Below are 16,984 nucleotides of genomic sequence, written 5' to 3'. Positions count from 1 at the left end.
GTCAAGTGGACACAACTCTTTTTTGTAAAACATCTAAGAAAGATATTTTAATTTGTCAAATTTATGTTGATGATATTATCTTTGGAACATCTAATGCTTCACTTGGAAAGGAGTTTGCTAAGTCTATGCAGGTTGAATTCGAAATGAGTATGATGGGTGAACTCTAGTATTTCCTTGGGATTCAAATCAATCAAACTTCTGATGGAACCTATGTTCATCAAACGAAGTATGTGAAAGAACTTCTGAAGAAGTTTAATCTTTCTGAAAGCAAAGAAGCCAAAACTCCTATGCATCCAACATGTGTTCTAGCTAAGGATGAGGTAAGTAAGAAGGTAGATCAGAAGTTGTACAGAGGTATGATTGGATCTCTTCTATACTTAACTGCTTCTAGAACTGACATTCTATTCAGTGTTTGTTTGTGTGCTAGATTCCAATCAGATCCTAGAGAATCTCACTTAACTGCTGTTAAGAGAATTCTGAGGTATCTAAAAGGTACTACTAACATTGGTTTAGTCTACAGAAGATCTAAAGAATACAACTTAGTAGGATTCTGTGATGCTGACTATGCTGGAGATAGAATTGAAAGGAAGAGTACTTCTGGAAGTTGTCAATTTCTTGGAAGTCATCTGATCTCCTGGTACAGCAAGAAGCAAGCTACCATAGCTCTCTCAACTACAGAAGCAGAATATGTTGCTGATGCTGGATGTAGCACACAAATGCTCTGGATGAAGAGTCAGTTAGAAGATTATCAGATATATGAGAGTAACATTCCTATTTTTTGTGATAATACTTCTGCTATATGTTTATCTAAGAATCCTATCTTACATTCCAAAGCTAAACATATTGAGATTAAACATCATTTTATGAGGGACTATGTTCAGAAGGGTGTTCTCTCTTTGAACTTTATGGATACAGACCATCAATGGGATGATATCTTTACAAAACCCCTTGCTGAAGATAGGTTTAAGTTCATTCTGAAAAATATCAGTATGGACTTGTGCCCAGAATGAGAAGATGAGAAGATCTATGTATGAATAACTTCTGAAATGTGTTAGGACCAGGCAGCTATAAGAAGTTCTGATAACTATCAATTAGAAGTTCTGATTCTGTTATTACTAACGTTTCATTATCTAAGTTGATTCAGAAGCTCTTTTAAAGCAAAACAGCTGTCACCAGTCTTTCCAGAAAATGAACACGTGTTCACTATTTTTGGACAAGCATGCGTGCAGTTGAGGAGACGCCGCCCTAGGTAACTGTGCAAATCATTTCATTTTGTTACTTTATCTCTCCTAACGTCATTTCTCATTAAATGCATATTGATGTCATTTTTTTGTAATCATTTCTTTTAAACAGTTTTCTTTTTACTTTATTTTATTTTCTTTTTCAAACCGTTTAAATAACCCGCTTCATCTTCATTTCATCTTTTTCACTCTCTCTCCATTTGTGTATCTCTCTCTTTGCATTCGTTTCCTTCAAACCCTAGTTTCTGATCTGAAACCAAGCATAATCATCATGTATTCATCTTCAAGTTCATCAACCCCTGTAGAAAGACTCACTTCTACTCAGATTCTTCTACGCAAGTATGGGTATGCTCCTCTGAAAACCTGCATGATTCCCACTGATGAACTGGAAGTTCTCTGTGAGTCCGTTGTGGACTTCAACAACCTAAGAGCAAATGTTTTTCTGTGTGATGCTAGGATATTAGCACAAGGATGGTCAAACTATCTCGATAGATTGGTTGGACCAATTTATCCTGAACTGGTGAAGGATTTCTGGGTATATGCAACGGTTACCCCAACTGCCATCATTTCCTTCATGTTAGGGCATGAAGTTGTTATTACTGAAAAGCTAATCAGGAAGCTATACAACCTGGATGAGGAAGAAGGTTGCACCGGTCCTCAACCTGGAAGGGTTAACTGGTATCAGGTTGAACAACAAATCTCTCTTGCTTTCGGAACTGAATCTCATAAAACCGGTACTTTAAGGTCGTTTTATCAAGTGTGGGCTGAGATTATTCTGGGTTCTCTTCACCACAGGAAGAAGCTATTCTCCTCCTCTGCCTACATCAGTCCTGATCACAAGTATACTCTCTTCTGCATTGGCAGAAAGATAGAACTCAACATCTCTCACATTCTGTTTGAGAATCTGAAGACTTCTATTGTTGAGTCAAGAGAAGAAGAAAGGGCAAAGTATCCTCATATTCCAAGGAACACTATTCCTTTCGCCAGAATGATACCTGACATTCTGACTGAAAGTAATTTACTGGATTCTATCAGGACCCTTGGAGCGTCCTAATTTCTTGGAGTGGTTCAAGGTCCCGTCTTCAACGGTGTGGATTTGTTCAGACTTGATCTCATCCAGACGATATCTTATGTTGGTACAAGCTTTCCGGATATTCTGTCTAGGAGAGTTCCTGTTGAAGGTTCACTTTGTTTCATTTAGAACTTCACAAGGCTGTCAAGCACCACTTGGAAGATTCTGTTAGGAAACAATCTGAAGTTGATCCTGCGTGGATCCGTGGTAGAGTGCTTCTGTCAAAAGCTGAACTTCAGAAGAAGGATCAGAAGAAACAACAGGCTAGGCTAAAAAGAAAGTCTCAAGAAGATGAGGCCAAGCAAGCCAAGAAGCAAAGGATCACCTATGATCCTGACAAGGTGAACACTCCAGAATATCGGCAGAAGAAAATTAGAGATTCCTTTCGTACACCCAGATCTGAAAATACTCCTTCTGCAATTGTCTCCAAGCATGTTTTTACTCCTCCTTCTGTACCTCAATCTTCTACCCAACCACCTCCTTCTGAACCACAAAACACCGTCACTATACCAAATCCTCTTCCACCTTCTCTTTCTACTCCTGTCCTAAACCCTATACCACTAAATATCCATCCCCCAACTCCGTCTGATAAGCCTTCCTCATCAACCCCCATTATAATAATTCCTTCTTCACCTACCCCTATCACATATATTCCTTCATCCTCAATCATCCCCACAGATATCCCATCTTCCTCAAACACTGCACCTCCACCTTCTCTATCCCATCCCCTAACTACCAGAAAATCCAACCCATACTGCCTTCTCTACCCTGACTACAAATTCACCTTCAACCCACCTGAACCTGAACCCCATATCTACCTGGAGCTGTTCAGAAATGAAGTGATTAGCAGGCTGGACCTTCTGAAGGATGCCTTCTTCAATGGTCTTGATGATGTTTCTACAAGAAACCTCTGGAGAAGCTTTCGCCAGGATTTTCAAGTAGGAGCTATGGGAGTTCAGAAGAGACTAGTGGCTGCTGCCCCTAGTTATGCTGGTTATCTTCTGGAGGGTGATAATGGTATCTACTATCATCCCCTCAGAAACAAGGTTGTTGTTGAGGATAAGAGGTTTGTGGATGAGCTGGAAGAAGCAAGAATTGTTGCTGCAATGGAAGCTAACCCTTGCAGGGAGATTGTGGTCTGGAGACCTCAATATCCTGTTCTGCTCGGAGACTTCAGGACGCTCTTTGACTTTCTGAGGGAAAATCCTTCTGAGGAAGACCCAAGCTTGGTCATTCCAGAAGTTGTTGTCCCACTAGAAGTTGAAGGTCCTTCTGCTCCTAGGAATCTTGCTGCCATTCTCCAGGCACTTGAGAAAGGAGATTCTGAGGTTCCTGCTGCAGAGTATGGAGATGCTTCTATGGAAGAAGCAAATGCTGAAGATCATGTTGCTGAAACAATTCCTGTTGAGGAAAATCCTGCAAATGATCTGACCATGGAAGTTGCGGATCAAAATGCCATCCCTCTGGAAAGAAGTTGTGAAGCTTCTTCTCATGAACCTTCTCGTCTTGCAAGGACTTTGGAAGTCATTCAGAAGAACCAGGATGAGCAGAGATCAATCAACGCTAAGTTTTGTGCTTTCATGGAAAGACAGAATGAGAGCAACAATGGGATACATGATATGCTGGCCAAGATCATGTCAAAGCTAAGGTCATCTTAGATTGAGTCTTAGATTGTTTTCTTTTTGCTTTGCTGCATCTGTCTTTCTTTGCATCTTCCCTTGCCCTTCCTCTTGTACTTCTGAACCTTTTTTCTCTGTGCTTAATGAAAATTATCCTTTTTCTTCTATGTGTTTGTCTTGTTTTTCATCTGAATCTTTTATGTTTTTGATGTTATGACAAAAAGGGGGAGAAAAATGTGATAAATGATCTGATTTATTTTATCAGTTGCTGGGAGAAAGGCTTCACATTTCTAACAGAACTTGCAAAGTTCTATGTCTTTGAGTGTTGTCTTGCAGGAATTGAAGATCCTCTTTTAAAGCTCAACATGAGAAGCAAAGAGATGAGGAAAATCAATTCTATAAAGAATAAAGCTCATGGAAATTGAAGCAAGCTGAGTGCTATAAAGCTTCAAGATTAGAAGCAAGAAGGAAGAATGTTCTGATATTCTGATGATAGAATATACTTTCATTCTTATTCTTTATATGTTCTGATGCATGTTTTTAGTTACAAAATATGCTCTGAAACATTTTGTGTATGCTCTGATACATAGCATAAATTTCTGAAACACATTCTATGATCTGATTCATTCATGCTGACTTTTGTCGTTTAGTTTGTTCTGTAACATTTCAGGATGTAGAGATGCTCTGATGATGCTCTGGTACATTCAACAATGTTCTGATACAATCTAGCATGCAATGACTTAAGAAGAAATTCAAGCTCTGAAGCTGTCCAATGGAAGCAAGAATCAGAAGCTATGAATATTCTGAAGATCTAGGAAATTCAAGTTCTGAAGTTGTCCTATGGAAGCAAGAATCAGAAGCTGCGAATGTTCTGAAGATCTAAGCATATGTGAACGTCTCTACTGAAATACTCAGGGAAGTCTTTTATTTATAAAAATTCTTCTAATATTTATTTCAGGGGGAGATTATTTATCTCAGGGGGAGATTGTTAATCTCAGGGGGAGACATATTCACACATTGTCTATATGCTTATGCTATAGCTGTGTAATTGTCCTTAGCCGTCTGTCTTTTCTGATTGCAAATTCATATCATTTATGTATGTTTTTGTCATCATCAAAAAGGGGGAGATTGTTAGAACAAGATTTGTTCTGATCAATATTCTTAGTTTTGATGATAACAAGTATATGAATTTTGTATGAGATAATGTGGTACTCTAATACTATGCAATTTCCGTTTCAGGAATTATATAAAGAGTATGCACAAAATCAGCGCAAGAAGCACTGACTCAGAAGGTTCAGCATGCAACATCAGAACATGGTCTGGAAAGACATCAGAAGATGGTCAAGCAGAATCAGAACATGGGTCTATGGAAGCATCAGAAGAACTTGAGATCAGAAGTAGAAGCACTGAAGTTCTCATGGTATCACGCTCAGAAGCTCTTCAAGGTCAGAAGACAAGAAGATGCTCTGCACCAAGCTGTTTGACTCTGATGATATTCAGACGTTGTTTACACAAACATCAGATCAGAAGCAAGTACTAGACTGGAAGGCTACGCTGACTGACAAAAGGAACGTTAGAAGCTATTAATGGCAACGTCAGTAGACACAGCGGAAATAAGGCTCGAGTTAGTTGACAAAAGAGTGAAACATTAAATGCAATGCTGTACGGATTATGCAAAGCATTAAATGCTCCCAACGGTCATCTTCTCAAGTGCCTATATATATGAAGTTCTGATGAGAAGCTCATATAACACTTGCGCATTAAACTGAAACGCTGTCAAATTAAAAAGCTCTCAAACTTCATCATCAAGCTCACTACATTGCTGTTGTAATATCTTAGTGAGATTCAAGCTTAAAACTTAAGAGAAAATCACAATTGTGATAATAGCTTTATAAGAAGCATTGTAACTCTTAAAAGAATTTGTTTACATTAATTTGTAAGTTCTAGAGTGATCAGGTTGTTAATCAGTATACTCTAGCAAGTCTTAGAAGTTGTCTAAGCAGTTTGTTTCTAGAGTGATCAGGTTGTGATCAGGATACTCTAGAAGACTTAGCAGTTGGCTAAGTGGAAAACCATTGTAATCAAGTGTGATTAGTGGATTAAATCTTCAGGTGAGGTAAATCACTCCAAGGGGGTGGACTGGAGTAGTTTAGTTAACAACGAACCAGGATAAAAATCATTGTGCAAATAGTTTTTATCTTACAAGTTTTAAAGCTACACTTATTCAACCCCCCCCCCCCCCTTTCTAAGTGATTTTCTATCCTTCAAGTATAAGGTATGTTTGTTGAAGAAATTATTGTATGGGTTAAAACATAGCTTAAGGCAGTAGTACCGTAGGTTTAATGAATTTCTTATTAAACATAATTTTTTGTGAGAAGTAATTATGACAATTGTGTATACATGTGGAGAGGAATGAAAAAGCCAGTCTCTACATACATATAAATGTTGATGATATCTTGATGGCAAGCTCCATAAATAAATATGTCGGTAGGTTCAAGAATAATTTAAATGAATAATTTGAGATAAAAGATATTGGTGAAGATAAAAGGATTTTGGGGATAGATATCACAAGAAACCGTAAGAACGGTGAATGGGTTTTATTTCAATATGGTTACTAGAAGAAAGTGGCAGTGAGTTTTAGAATGTACGATGCTAAAATCAGCAATATTTCTTTTGGCCATCAAGTGAAGCTTTCAGTTATACAATGTCCTCAAATCAAGGAAGAGATGAAGTTAATGGAAAGTAATCCTTATACAAGTGGGATTTGAAGCATCATATATGATATAGTTTGTATTAGACTAGACTTTACATATCCAATTAGCATAGTAAGTTGGTTTGTAGAAAATCTTAATCAGATTCATTGGGAAACTTTGAAGTGAATCTTGGGGTATTTGAATGGTTCTTTAAAATTTGATTTCAAGTACACAAAGGAAGCTTAACAGGGAGAAACTTTGGAGGATTTTGTGGAAGTAGACTATGAAGGAAATATGGACCCTAGAAATTTTTTATTAGGGGTTGTGATTATGTTGTTTGGAACAACTATATGGACACTAGAAAATATTTATAAGTAGAATATATTTCCCTTGTTGAAGGTATCAATAAAGTCATATGGTTAAGAGACATAATTATGGATTTAGGGATTACTTAATAATGTGTGAAGATGCATTGGGATAGTCAATTTGTCATTCACTTAGCCAATCATAAAGTGTATCATGAGAGGACAAGGCACAATGAAATTTGTTTGCACTTTATGAGGAACATGATCAAGTTGAAATATATTATGGTTCAGGAGATGAGTTTAGAACATAATTTTGCGGATAAATTCACCAAACCATTTCCCATGTCAAGATTGAAGAGTGATTCACTTGGGGTAGAAAATATGAGATGTTTTTGTAAGTTTGAAATACTAGTTTTTTGTAACTTATTTTGTAATCTCTTTTAACAACTTTGGAATTATAGTGAATCAAAGATTTGCTCATTCTTCTAGAGTATATCAGTTTTATTAAATTGGGTAAACAAATTATGTATGCTCTCGTCTCTTGTTTTCTTCTCTTCTTCTTGTGGTTTACTTTTTTCTTCCACTACTTTGAATATTGATTAATTTTATCCAGATCATTTATTTTAATTACCATTGTTCTTTGTCTCGCACACCAACCGCTTTGGTGTGTTTGAAATTTAAATTATTTTAATTTTCAAAACACCAATATTAACTCAAATCCAATGAATATGTGCAAAAAAAGAGACCAAGTCCGGTTCATTAGATAAATAACATGCACTAAAAATTGAGGTCTATAAAAAAAGGTTATGACTAAAATATCACACACTCGTCCATAAATATTTTGCAGAATTCTGCATTATATGTTCAACTTGCCACACACTTTAAAGAATAAATAATAATTCAATTTCATTGAATTGTTTGCTACAAATTAAGAGAATATAGTCTATTTTTTCATAAAATAAACTCATTGAAAAAAGTTCTATAAAGTTACGACTTAATATCACAAACTTGTCCATACACATTTTATAAATTTATGCAAAATTATATATTGTTTGTCCGACTTGGTACACACTTTAATAAATCAATAATAATTCTATTTTATTTAATTTTATACTACAAATAAATAGAATTGTGTCTAATTTAAAATAATAAAAAAAACTAAAAAAGAGGTCTAAAAGTAATATTATGACTCAAATATCACATACATGTGCCAAAGTAGATTGATTTAGTTGGTAAGGATTTTGCTCACGTACTGAGAGGTTATGGGTTCAACTCCTCACACTATGTGAGGATCTCTTTGGTGAGTGATCTATAATTACCTCTATAAGCGTTCTCTTAGCCTTGAGGTTTAACTAAACAAAAAAACATATTATAAGCATAATATAAAAATCAAATACACTAACATTAGAAATTAGAAATTATGCACCTAAATATAATTACATCAAATCATCTTGTTATATAATTATGATTTTAATTGAGTAATTTTATCAAACACGTGGTAGATAATTTCTGTGAGAATAAAAAATAAATAATTGCAAATTTTTAGTTAATTTAATCAAACATATAGCAAATGTAAACATAATTTTTATTTGCATATTCGTTGTTAAAAATCAAACTTTCACAAAACATTGAAATTTATAAGGGGGTTCATAAAGCTCATTGTCGTAGTAAGCATCATTGTCGTAACTTTCATTCGGAAGTAACAAAATAATATAAATTTAAAAGAAAACATATCAAAATAGAACTTCTAAGAGTTTGATGATTCTACGGACAAAAGAATAATCGAAATAGAAATCCTAATTATTCGTTGCCTTGAATTAAATCTTGACTTCTATGATTCTCTTTGTCAAGACAATTATCCAAAATTCTAATTTGAAGAAAAGTAGAAAAGTTTGTAAACGTAACTTACTTTATTAAATTTGAATCAAGTGTCTCAAATCATCATTAAGAAATTACATAAATCACTAGACAAACTCAAAATATATGGAGATTGAATTGTAAAGGAAAATGAATTACTAGACAATGATTATGCAAAACAATATGACAAGAAAAACATGTTAATAAAGATAAGATTTACGAGATTTTAATTTCTATTTCTCTATTGAAATTGTACAATGTATACAAAGAGCATAAATGTTAAAATACTAAAAAAATAATAAATAATAATTTGCTTACATATATACAACATTGATAAGAAAGCATGGTGACGAGTTAATCACTTGAATGAATGATTCTTAATGCATATTTGAACTATCAATGTGGTTGTCAATATCACAATGAGTACCATGATTTTGACAAAAAAAAAATACACTTCTACTATGATTTTGCTATTAATTCAAACATATATAGATTTTTTAGAACAACCACATTGAGGAAATTCTAAGCATTGACATAAGGGGTAGTTAATTGAGTGCAACTAGGTGCTCTTCGACAAGGATGTGGATTAACATTGATAAATTCCTTCTTATAAGTTTGTTTCTTTCTCTTTTTCGCATCAGGATGTTTTGGTTTCTTCAAATCTTCCACGAAATGAACATCTTCCATACAAACAAATGATCTTGCCTTCCCTGAGTAATGCCTTGATAATCCTCTCCTGCTCACACAAATCATACCAATTTATATTTAAACTTTAAATAAACAAATAAAGAAATAAAGATTTATTTATCATATTAGTTAAATATTCTTACTTTTGCGAGAAATTGGTTCCAAGTGAACCCATGTTGAGTATCATATTTTCAATTTCTTGTTCCATTTGGTTAGAAGTGGGGGAAAAATAACAAAACACAATTGTTAAAAATGTTGATTATGATTGTGAGATTCTTTATTGTCGTTAATTGTATATGAGAAGTTGGAGAAACAATTAAATATAAAATGACATGAGAGGTACATTCACTAGTTAAGAAAATGATTGGATTAGATTCAAGTTCAATAATTAAATATGGATATGGTGTTTATAGACAAAAGGGTTGTATGTTATCACCACATTCTTGTCTACACTTTCTCTCAATCATTCAAGAAAATACTAATTACGGGTGAATAAAAAAATATGCATGTAAACACATACCTCCCTTTTTTTCCTTTCTTTTTTTAATTTATCACCACATCCTTTTTTTTTTAATTAATCATTTTAGTTGGTCATTGATTTTATCTAAGATTATCTATGATAGATGTATTGGATTCTTTATAAATGAATTGCACATGTATATACCAGAGCTTGTTAAAATAAAAAAAAGTAGCTTGTGTTGTTAAGTATATGAATAATAATAATAATAATAATAATAATAATAATAATAATAATAATAATAATAATAATAATAATAATAATAATAATAATAATAATAATAATAATAATAAGAATAAGAATGAAATTCATATTATGTTCCTTTGAATTTTGAAAGACAAACAGGATTCTAAAAGGAACGGAGTCATTGAAATTGACATCATAACAATAAATTTATACCTGATAAACCTGTTTACACAACTTTAATCAAACTAATGACTATACACATGACACTGGCCTATCAATGACATTAATCAAAACATTAGAAGATCAACTAGAATCAAACATAAACCTGATCACTTATCTGCCTATATATGCAATTTCTCATTGAATTTAGTCACATCTAACTCTTCAAGTACTCTTTACTATATCTCTCATTATCATTCATATGTAAAAAAAATTGCTGCACATAACAAATTTTCCGTTTTACGTATTTTTAATGATAAACCCTATCAACTATAATCAAGCTAACACTAAAAAGTTATAGGTTCAATCCATGAATTCTTAGTTGCAAACCTTGCAATAGAATAAAACTTAGATTTTTGAAGACATTCCCACACATATGAAGCATATAGGAAGCACGTGGATTTATAAAGTTAAACATAAGGCAGATGTCACAATTGAGAGGTATAAGACAAAGGTGGTTGCAAATGGTTACAATCAGGTAGAAGGAATTTTTGACCAAAAAAAGGTAGAGGGAATTAATTTCTTTGATACATTTTCACATGTGACCAATATCCCAGCTGTGATAGTCCTTCTTGCATTACCGACTATTAAATCTTGGCACTTGCATCAGTTAGACGTAAAAACTGTCTTCTTACATGGTGATTTGCAAGAGGAAACTTACATGAATGTTCCACAAGGTATTACAAATCTTAAACCTAATCATGATTGCAAGTTACTCAAGTCCCTATATATTCTCAAACAAGCAAATAGAAAATGGTATGAAAAATTGATAGGTGTCTTGCTTGACATAGGGTACAAATAGTTCACATCAGATCATTATCTTCACTCTTCACAAGGATTCTTATTTCATAATTCTCTTGGTATATGTAAATGATCTAATTATAATAGGAAACTCACTTGATGAATTTGATAAAATCAAGGGAATTTTGGATTGAAAGCTCAATATTAAGGACCTTGGCCCATTGAAAATTTTCTAAGAATCGAGGTAGCCCATTCCAAAATTGGCATAAGCATATTTTAGAGAAAATATTATCTTGATTTGTTTCATGATACAAGATTACTTGGAGCTAAACCTGAATGACACTTCTTGATCCCTCAACAAAATTACTCCAAGATTCATTATCCCCTTTTGAAGAAGTTATAAGCTATAGAAGACTTATAGAAAAATTTCTCTATATAACCACTACAATACATTGATTTTGTCACATAACAACTCAAACATTTCCTTACTTCACCTACCTGTCACGGCGAAAAAAATTGAGATTAACCTATTAATTAACTTAACTCGTAAATAAAGCAAGAGTCGCCACCAATATTTATTGTTTCCAAAGGAATGGGAAAAGAACAAATAAAATCCACAAAAGTTTTAAAACAAAACTAATAAAACAAAGAGAAAAATCGTGCAGGGTTGGTTATGCAATGGGGATGTATTAGATCCCCTACGTCCATGGTACTCCATGGGAACCTTTTGAAAATATGTGTTGTGAAATAAAAGAGTCGTGTGCAAAAAGATTTATGGGATGAGGAAAGAATTTTTTTTCGTTTTTTATTTATGCTCGGCAAGATGTCGCATCTTGTGCTTACATACCCCTTGTATGCAATAGGAAAGTCAGAGCATTTTTAATTCTGCTCAATAAGAAAACACGATAGTTTGTTTTGATTAATTTTAAATGAAGAGAGACTTTGTCATCTTAAAGGATAAAACCTAACTAATCAACCATAAACATGATAAAGATGGATCTTTGCATCACAATGAAAGAAGGGCTTCAACTTGGATATAGATCAAAAAGTATGCCACTAGTTCTTTCAAGTGGAAAGTAATCAAAACCATGTCAATCAATATCATAGGGATAGGAGAATTACATCTCAACTATAGAGATGACTTATGTCTAATCTTTGAGAAAATATTTTAAAAGGAAAAGCCAAATGGAAAAAGACTTGAATGAGGTTTTGTGTTTTCTTTAATGATTTTTTAAAGAGTTTTGATATGCTTAAGATGTTTTAGAATTTATTCAAGAAAATATTTGACGATCATGAGACAAAAGGGTATAATAGAATTTATGCATCTTCGAAGAAAGTTGTAGCACTAATTTAAAAGGAGGAAAAAGAGATAATTTTTTCTGCTGTCTCGATGCTTACCAAGACAAGAAGTGGAGTAATTGGAAGAACTCCTCAGAAGGCATCTTTATCTCCTGTCACAACAGTTGCTTCTGTGAAGAAGAAATTGATGAAGATGGTTTTACCTCTTGAGCTAGAAGAAGAAGAGGAAGATGTAAAAACTCTTGTAAGGAAGGTCAATTAAATTAATAAAGTCGCTCAGGAGATGCTTTCAGAATTTGTGCAAGAAAGGAGCAAGGATTATGGAATCTGATATAAAGAACAATGGTGTGGAAGAGCAATCAGAAGCTGAGTTTTTGAGGAATCAGGACAAGGAACTAGAAGTTGATGTTGAAGCTATCTTGAAGTATGATGCAAAATCTTTTGAAGCTGGAGATTAATAGGTGTCATTGACTACTGCAGAGACTCAAGCTCTAGAAACTGGTATGGAAACTGAGATAGATGTTGAAGCTACACCAGATGCTGCAGAAACTGTAGAAATATGTAACACTCTGGATCCTATCTCTGAGTCAGTCTTAGATTATTCTTATTCCTCGTCTAATAATGAAACACCTACCCCTCACCAATCTCCTTCACAATCATCTGAACACGCACCCTCACCAATTCATGACATGACTCTACCCTTAGAACCTATAATGAATTCTCCCCAACCTACCTTAACCTCTGAATCCCAAATCATGATTCATATTGTAGAAAATGTCTTTAAACCATATGTCATAGATGAACTATCAAGACACCTAGTTGGTGAGTTCACTTCTGAACAAAATCAACCAGCACTTATTCTTGTATAGGAACAACCCTGCTCCGTTAACATCATGATTGATAATGATTAGTTCATGGAAAATATACCAAAAGAACAACCTAAATCAAACTCCACCATCAATACTTAACTATATACTCTTCAAGCCCTCAATCTTCAACATCCTCTAGTTCTGACTTTGATGAGTAAGAATTTAAGCCTCCAAACATTACACCCTTCAAGCCATTCCTTTGGAAACCACAACTTTTGAAACTCCCAAACCAGTGTTGAAACCAACCATGTTGTTAAACCAGTTCTTTTTCAATCTAAACTCGAACTTATTCTTGTTCAAATTGAACCTAAACTTGAGCCGAAAGAATCCATACAAGTCCAACCCATCCTAGAACCACAAATTGATCCACAAACTCACTTGAACATCGAACCCCTCCATTTGTACACTCTTCCCCATCAAGAGAAAAATATGTTGAATCAGGATCTGGCATAACACCTCTAAATCTCTTGGAAGATAGAACCCCACCTAACCCATATCACTATCTGAACCCCCACCACTTATCATAACCCAAATGGAAGAAATTAAGAATGATATATTTGATAAGATTTGGTTTTCGTTATTTAAAGACTCCTAGCATCTTATTCCATTTCATATGATCCTAAGTGGGGTTCTCTTATAACCTACATGGATACAGTTCTATAAAATCTTAAGACTTTCTCTATAGAGTCTGTAGCTTCTTCCAGTCAGAAGCAAGAGTAGTTAGAGGCTAAACTGGCTTCTGTTGCTGATTATCAAGAGGCTATGGGTACTCAACTTCATTTTGTGGCTGTTAACCAAGAAGAAATGGATGCTCCATTGAAGTCGGTGGTTGCAAGGAAGAATGACATAGGACCTAATATCAAGGCCCTTTTGGAGCTTTAGAAGAAATCCTAGGCTTTAGAACTTAGAACCTTCTTTTATTTCTGCCTATTTTTAAAATTATTTTACACATGACAAACATTTTTCCTTGATTTATATATTATTTTTCTTTATTATCTTTTCTTATTTTCCTTTACTTTATGTTTTTGTTGATGATAAAATAAGGAGTAAGATAAATGAATATTTAAGTGCCTGAAATTGATAGTTAATAACTAATTTATTGCTTAAATTTTGAAAATTAATTTATTATTCTTTAAAGATAAATATAGTTAACCTGGATAGAACTTAGAAGGAGCTTACAAACCTTGCATTTTTTAACTATTAGACTTAGGGGGGCTTACAAACCTGAGACCCCGAAGTCAACTTGTTAATTAAATTAACAACCATTGTTACTAAATACTTGTGTTTGTCATGATAAAAAAATGGATATTGTTGGAACAACATTGGCCTGTACCATATCCTTAAGGTTTTGTTGATAAACAATATTTAAAGAACAATTCGGTATACTAATATATGTTCAAGTGTGTCGGACCATAGAATAAAAAATTGTGATATAAACTAAGTATTGGTATTGAAAAAGAACATGTGAATAAAAGCTAAAAGATCCAGAATCTGAAGAATCAGAACATGAGAGTCAGACTCTAAAGGAGGTCAACTACTTAAGACCAGAGTCTAAAGAAAGCCAACTTCTAAAGATCTAGACTCTGAAGAGTCAGACTCTGAAGCTGACCAAACACAAGGATCAAGAAGACTCTGAGATTTACACATTATATTATGTGATTGACTCGTAATAGTTGGGAACCAGACAATGTTTCAGGATGTGATGATGGCAGTGGTATCGTAGGCCTGAGCGGAGGCATTAAAGTAGATCTTGCAATCTAAGAAGGTTAGAGTAGATCTGGATGCAGTAGAGTATTTGCTACGACTTGATCTACAATACCTTGAGTAGGAAGTAGAGGCGGTTAAACTATCTCCGCTTAAGCAGCAGCGACAACTACTTTGCATTAGACGGAAAAAATGGTAGCTTTAGATCTAACCATTGTTGAAAGGTTTAGAATTCAAGAATAAGAAAAATATGGAAATCGGGGTTGATCCACTACTTCTTTAGGTTGAACGCATTGGATCTAATGTTTAAATTTGAGAACTCTGATATGATAAATTGAAGAAGTTTCAAATCGATGGATTGAAGAGAGAACGTGTGATTGTGGAAAACCCGGGAATCAATAGTCAATTTCCATAGGCGACGTCACTGTTCTATTATGAAACCATAATTGGTTGGAGAATCAATGGTTGTGGTAGACAATGACGGAGTTGAGCTTCAAATGCGAAGGAAGAGATGCGGATCTGCAAGATTAACACTTCAACCCTCAAGTCAGTAGATGAAGGAGAAAAATGAATGAAATTTAAAATTGAAATTCTGTACATGAATGTTTCACATGTTTCGCGTGTATCATTTATATAGTGGGGAGATTATAACAACTCCCTATTTCTAGGCGTGTGATGTGGAGAGTCGTTGGATGTATCTTAGATATGGATCGCTTGTACTCATTCTCAAGGTACTTTCCAACGTTGCGAGCAATCCAGACGAGTGGTGACTTCCTCTGAGTAGTTGGGTGATGATCATTCGGGTTGGACCTATATATATATATATATATATATATATATATATATATAAGAGTGTATCTAATGAGAAAGAGTAATTTTATATAAGAGTGAGGGGAAGAGATAGCAACCGTTTGATTAAAATAAATGGTTGAGATTTAATATCTCGTCACGTGATCCTCTTTTTTCTCAACTGTTCAGTTGGAAAAAAAATAGGATCACGTGAATAACCTTTATACGTGTGAGCAACAATATGATTTTAGTAGTTGAATCAGCATTAAATTGATGAGACACATAGTTGAGATGATTGTAAACAAAAATGAGCAAGCTCATGTGTGATTATGGCTATTTGTGTGTTTCACAAAATGTAAATGCATGATCAAAAGTTTGTTATTCTTGACTGAGTAAATCAAAGAAACCCTACAATATGTTAATTTCAAACTAAAAAAAGCATGAAGTGTACATTTTGATGATCAAAACACATACAAACACACAAATTTTGGCTTCAATTTTAATCACATTTTTTTTACATGAATTTTGCCATAAAATTAAGTTCTTCAATTCATTCGAAAATTCAAATTCTTTCAATATAGTAACTAGATAGGCTTTGTAGAGAGAATGGAATTTGGTCGAAAAATAACAATATGCTTGTTCATGATGATCATAATATGGTGTTACGAAATCGAAGGTAGAGAACCTGTGTTGCATAGGGTAGGAGGCGGAAGGTATACTTGGCGACCAAACGTTAACTTCACAAACTGGACAAGTTATGAGCATTTCTACCAGGATGATTGGCTATGTAAGATTTATCAATTTTGTTAACTCTATGAACATTTTATTTTATATGATTGCGATTGCGAATTTTCAATTAACATGTTTCTTTTTGTGTATCATAGATTTTGGTTTTGATAGGAATGTTCATAATGTTCTTGAGGTGAACAAAACAAACTATGAGAACTGTATTGAAACGGATTTCATAAAGAATGTTACAAGAGGAGGAAGAGATGTTGTCCAACTCTTGGAGATGAGGTCGTATTACTATATATGTGGTAGAGGTTTTTGCATCAATGGAATGAAGGTTGAAATAAATGTTGAACCAGATCTACCACTTTCTCCAACCATTTTCAACCAGGCTTCTTCTACAACAAAAATGAATGTATTGTTTTCTGTCATAGGTTTAGCATGGAACTTCATATAG

General features: G+C 33.9%; 2 protein-coding genes across 2 annotated transcripts; one reads left to right on the top strand and one right to left on the bottom strand.

The window, feature by feature from the left end:
• Nucleotides 1–9,083: 9,083 nt before the first annotated feature.
• Nucleotides 9,084–9,775, bottom strand: LOC131654997 (protein OXIDATIVE STRESS 3 LIKE 3-like). Its single transcript, XM_058924910.1, has 2 exons — nt 9,618–9,775; nt 9,084–9,523 (listed from the first exon to the last, which is right to left on the bottom strand). Exons 1-2 carry the CDS (start codon nt 9,680–9,682, stop codon nt 9,310–9,312), a joined length of 279 nt encoding a protein of 92 aa, XP_058780893.1. The 5' UTR covers nt 9,683–9,775; the 3' UTR covers nt 9,084–9,309.
• Nucleotides 9,776–16,404: 6,629 nt separating this feature from the next.
• On the top strand, nt 16,405–16,984 carry LOC131657630 (early nodulin-like protein 20). Its single transcript, XM_058927004.1, has 2 exons — nt 16,405–16,585; nt 16,683–16,984. Exons 1-2 carry the CDS (start codon nt 16,405–16,407, stop codon nt 16,982–16,984), a joined length of 483 nt encoding a protein of 160 aa, XP_058782987.1.

The sequence above is a fragment of the Vicia villosa genome, linkage group LG3 (assembly GCF_029867415.1).
Source record: "Vicia villosa cultivar HV-30 ecotype Madison, WI linkage group LG3, Vvil1.0, whole genome shotgun sequence".
NCBI classification, from domain to species: domain Eukaryota; kingdom Viridiplantae; phylum Streptophyta; class Magnoliopsida; order Fabales; family Fabaceae; genus Vicia; species Vicia villosa.
This window is presented reverse-complemented; position numbering and strand designations above follow the sequence as displayed.

Coding starts and splice junctions, on each gene's coding strand:
- LOC131654997 (XM_058924910.1), bottom strand. CDS start 9,682: ATGGAACAAGAAATTGAAAATATGATACTCAACATGGGTTCACTTGGA. Junction 9,524..9,617: donor GGAACCAATTTCTCGCAAAA/GTAAGAATATTT, acceptor TTGTGTGAGCAG/GAGAGGATTATCAAGGCATT.
- LOC131657630 (XM_058927004.1), top strand. CDS start 16,405: ATGGAATTTGGTCGAAAAATAACAATATGCTTGTTCATGATGATCATA. Junction 16,586..16,682: donor CTACCAGGATGATTGGCTAT/GTAAGATTTATC, acceptor TGTGTATCATAG/ATTTTGGTTTTGATAGGAAT.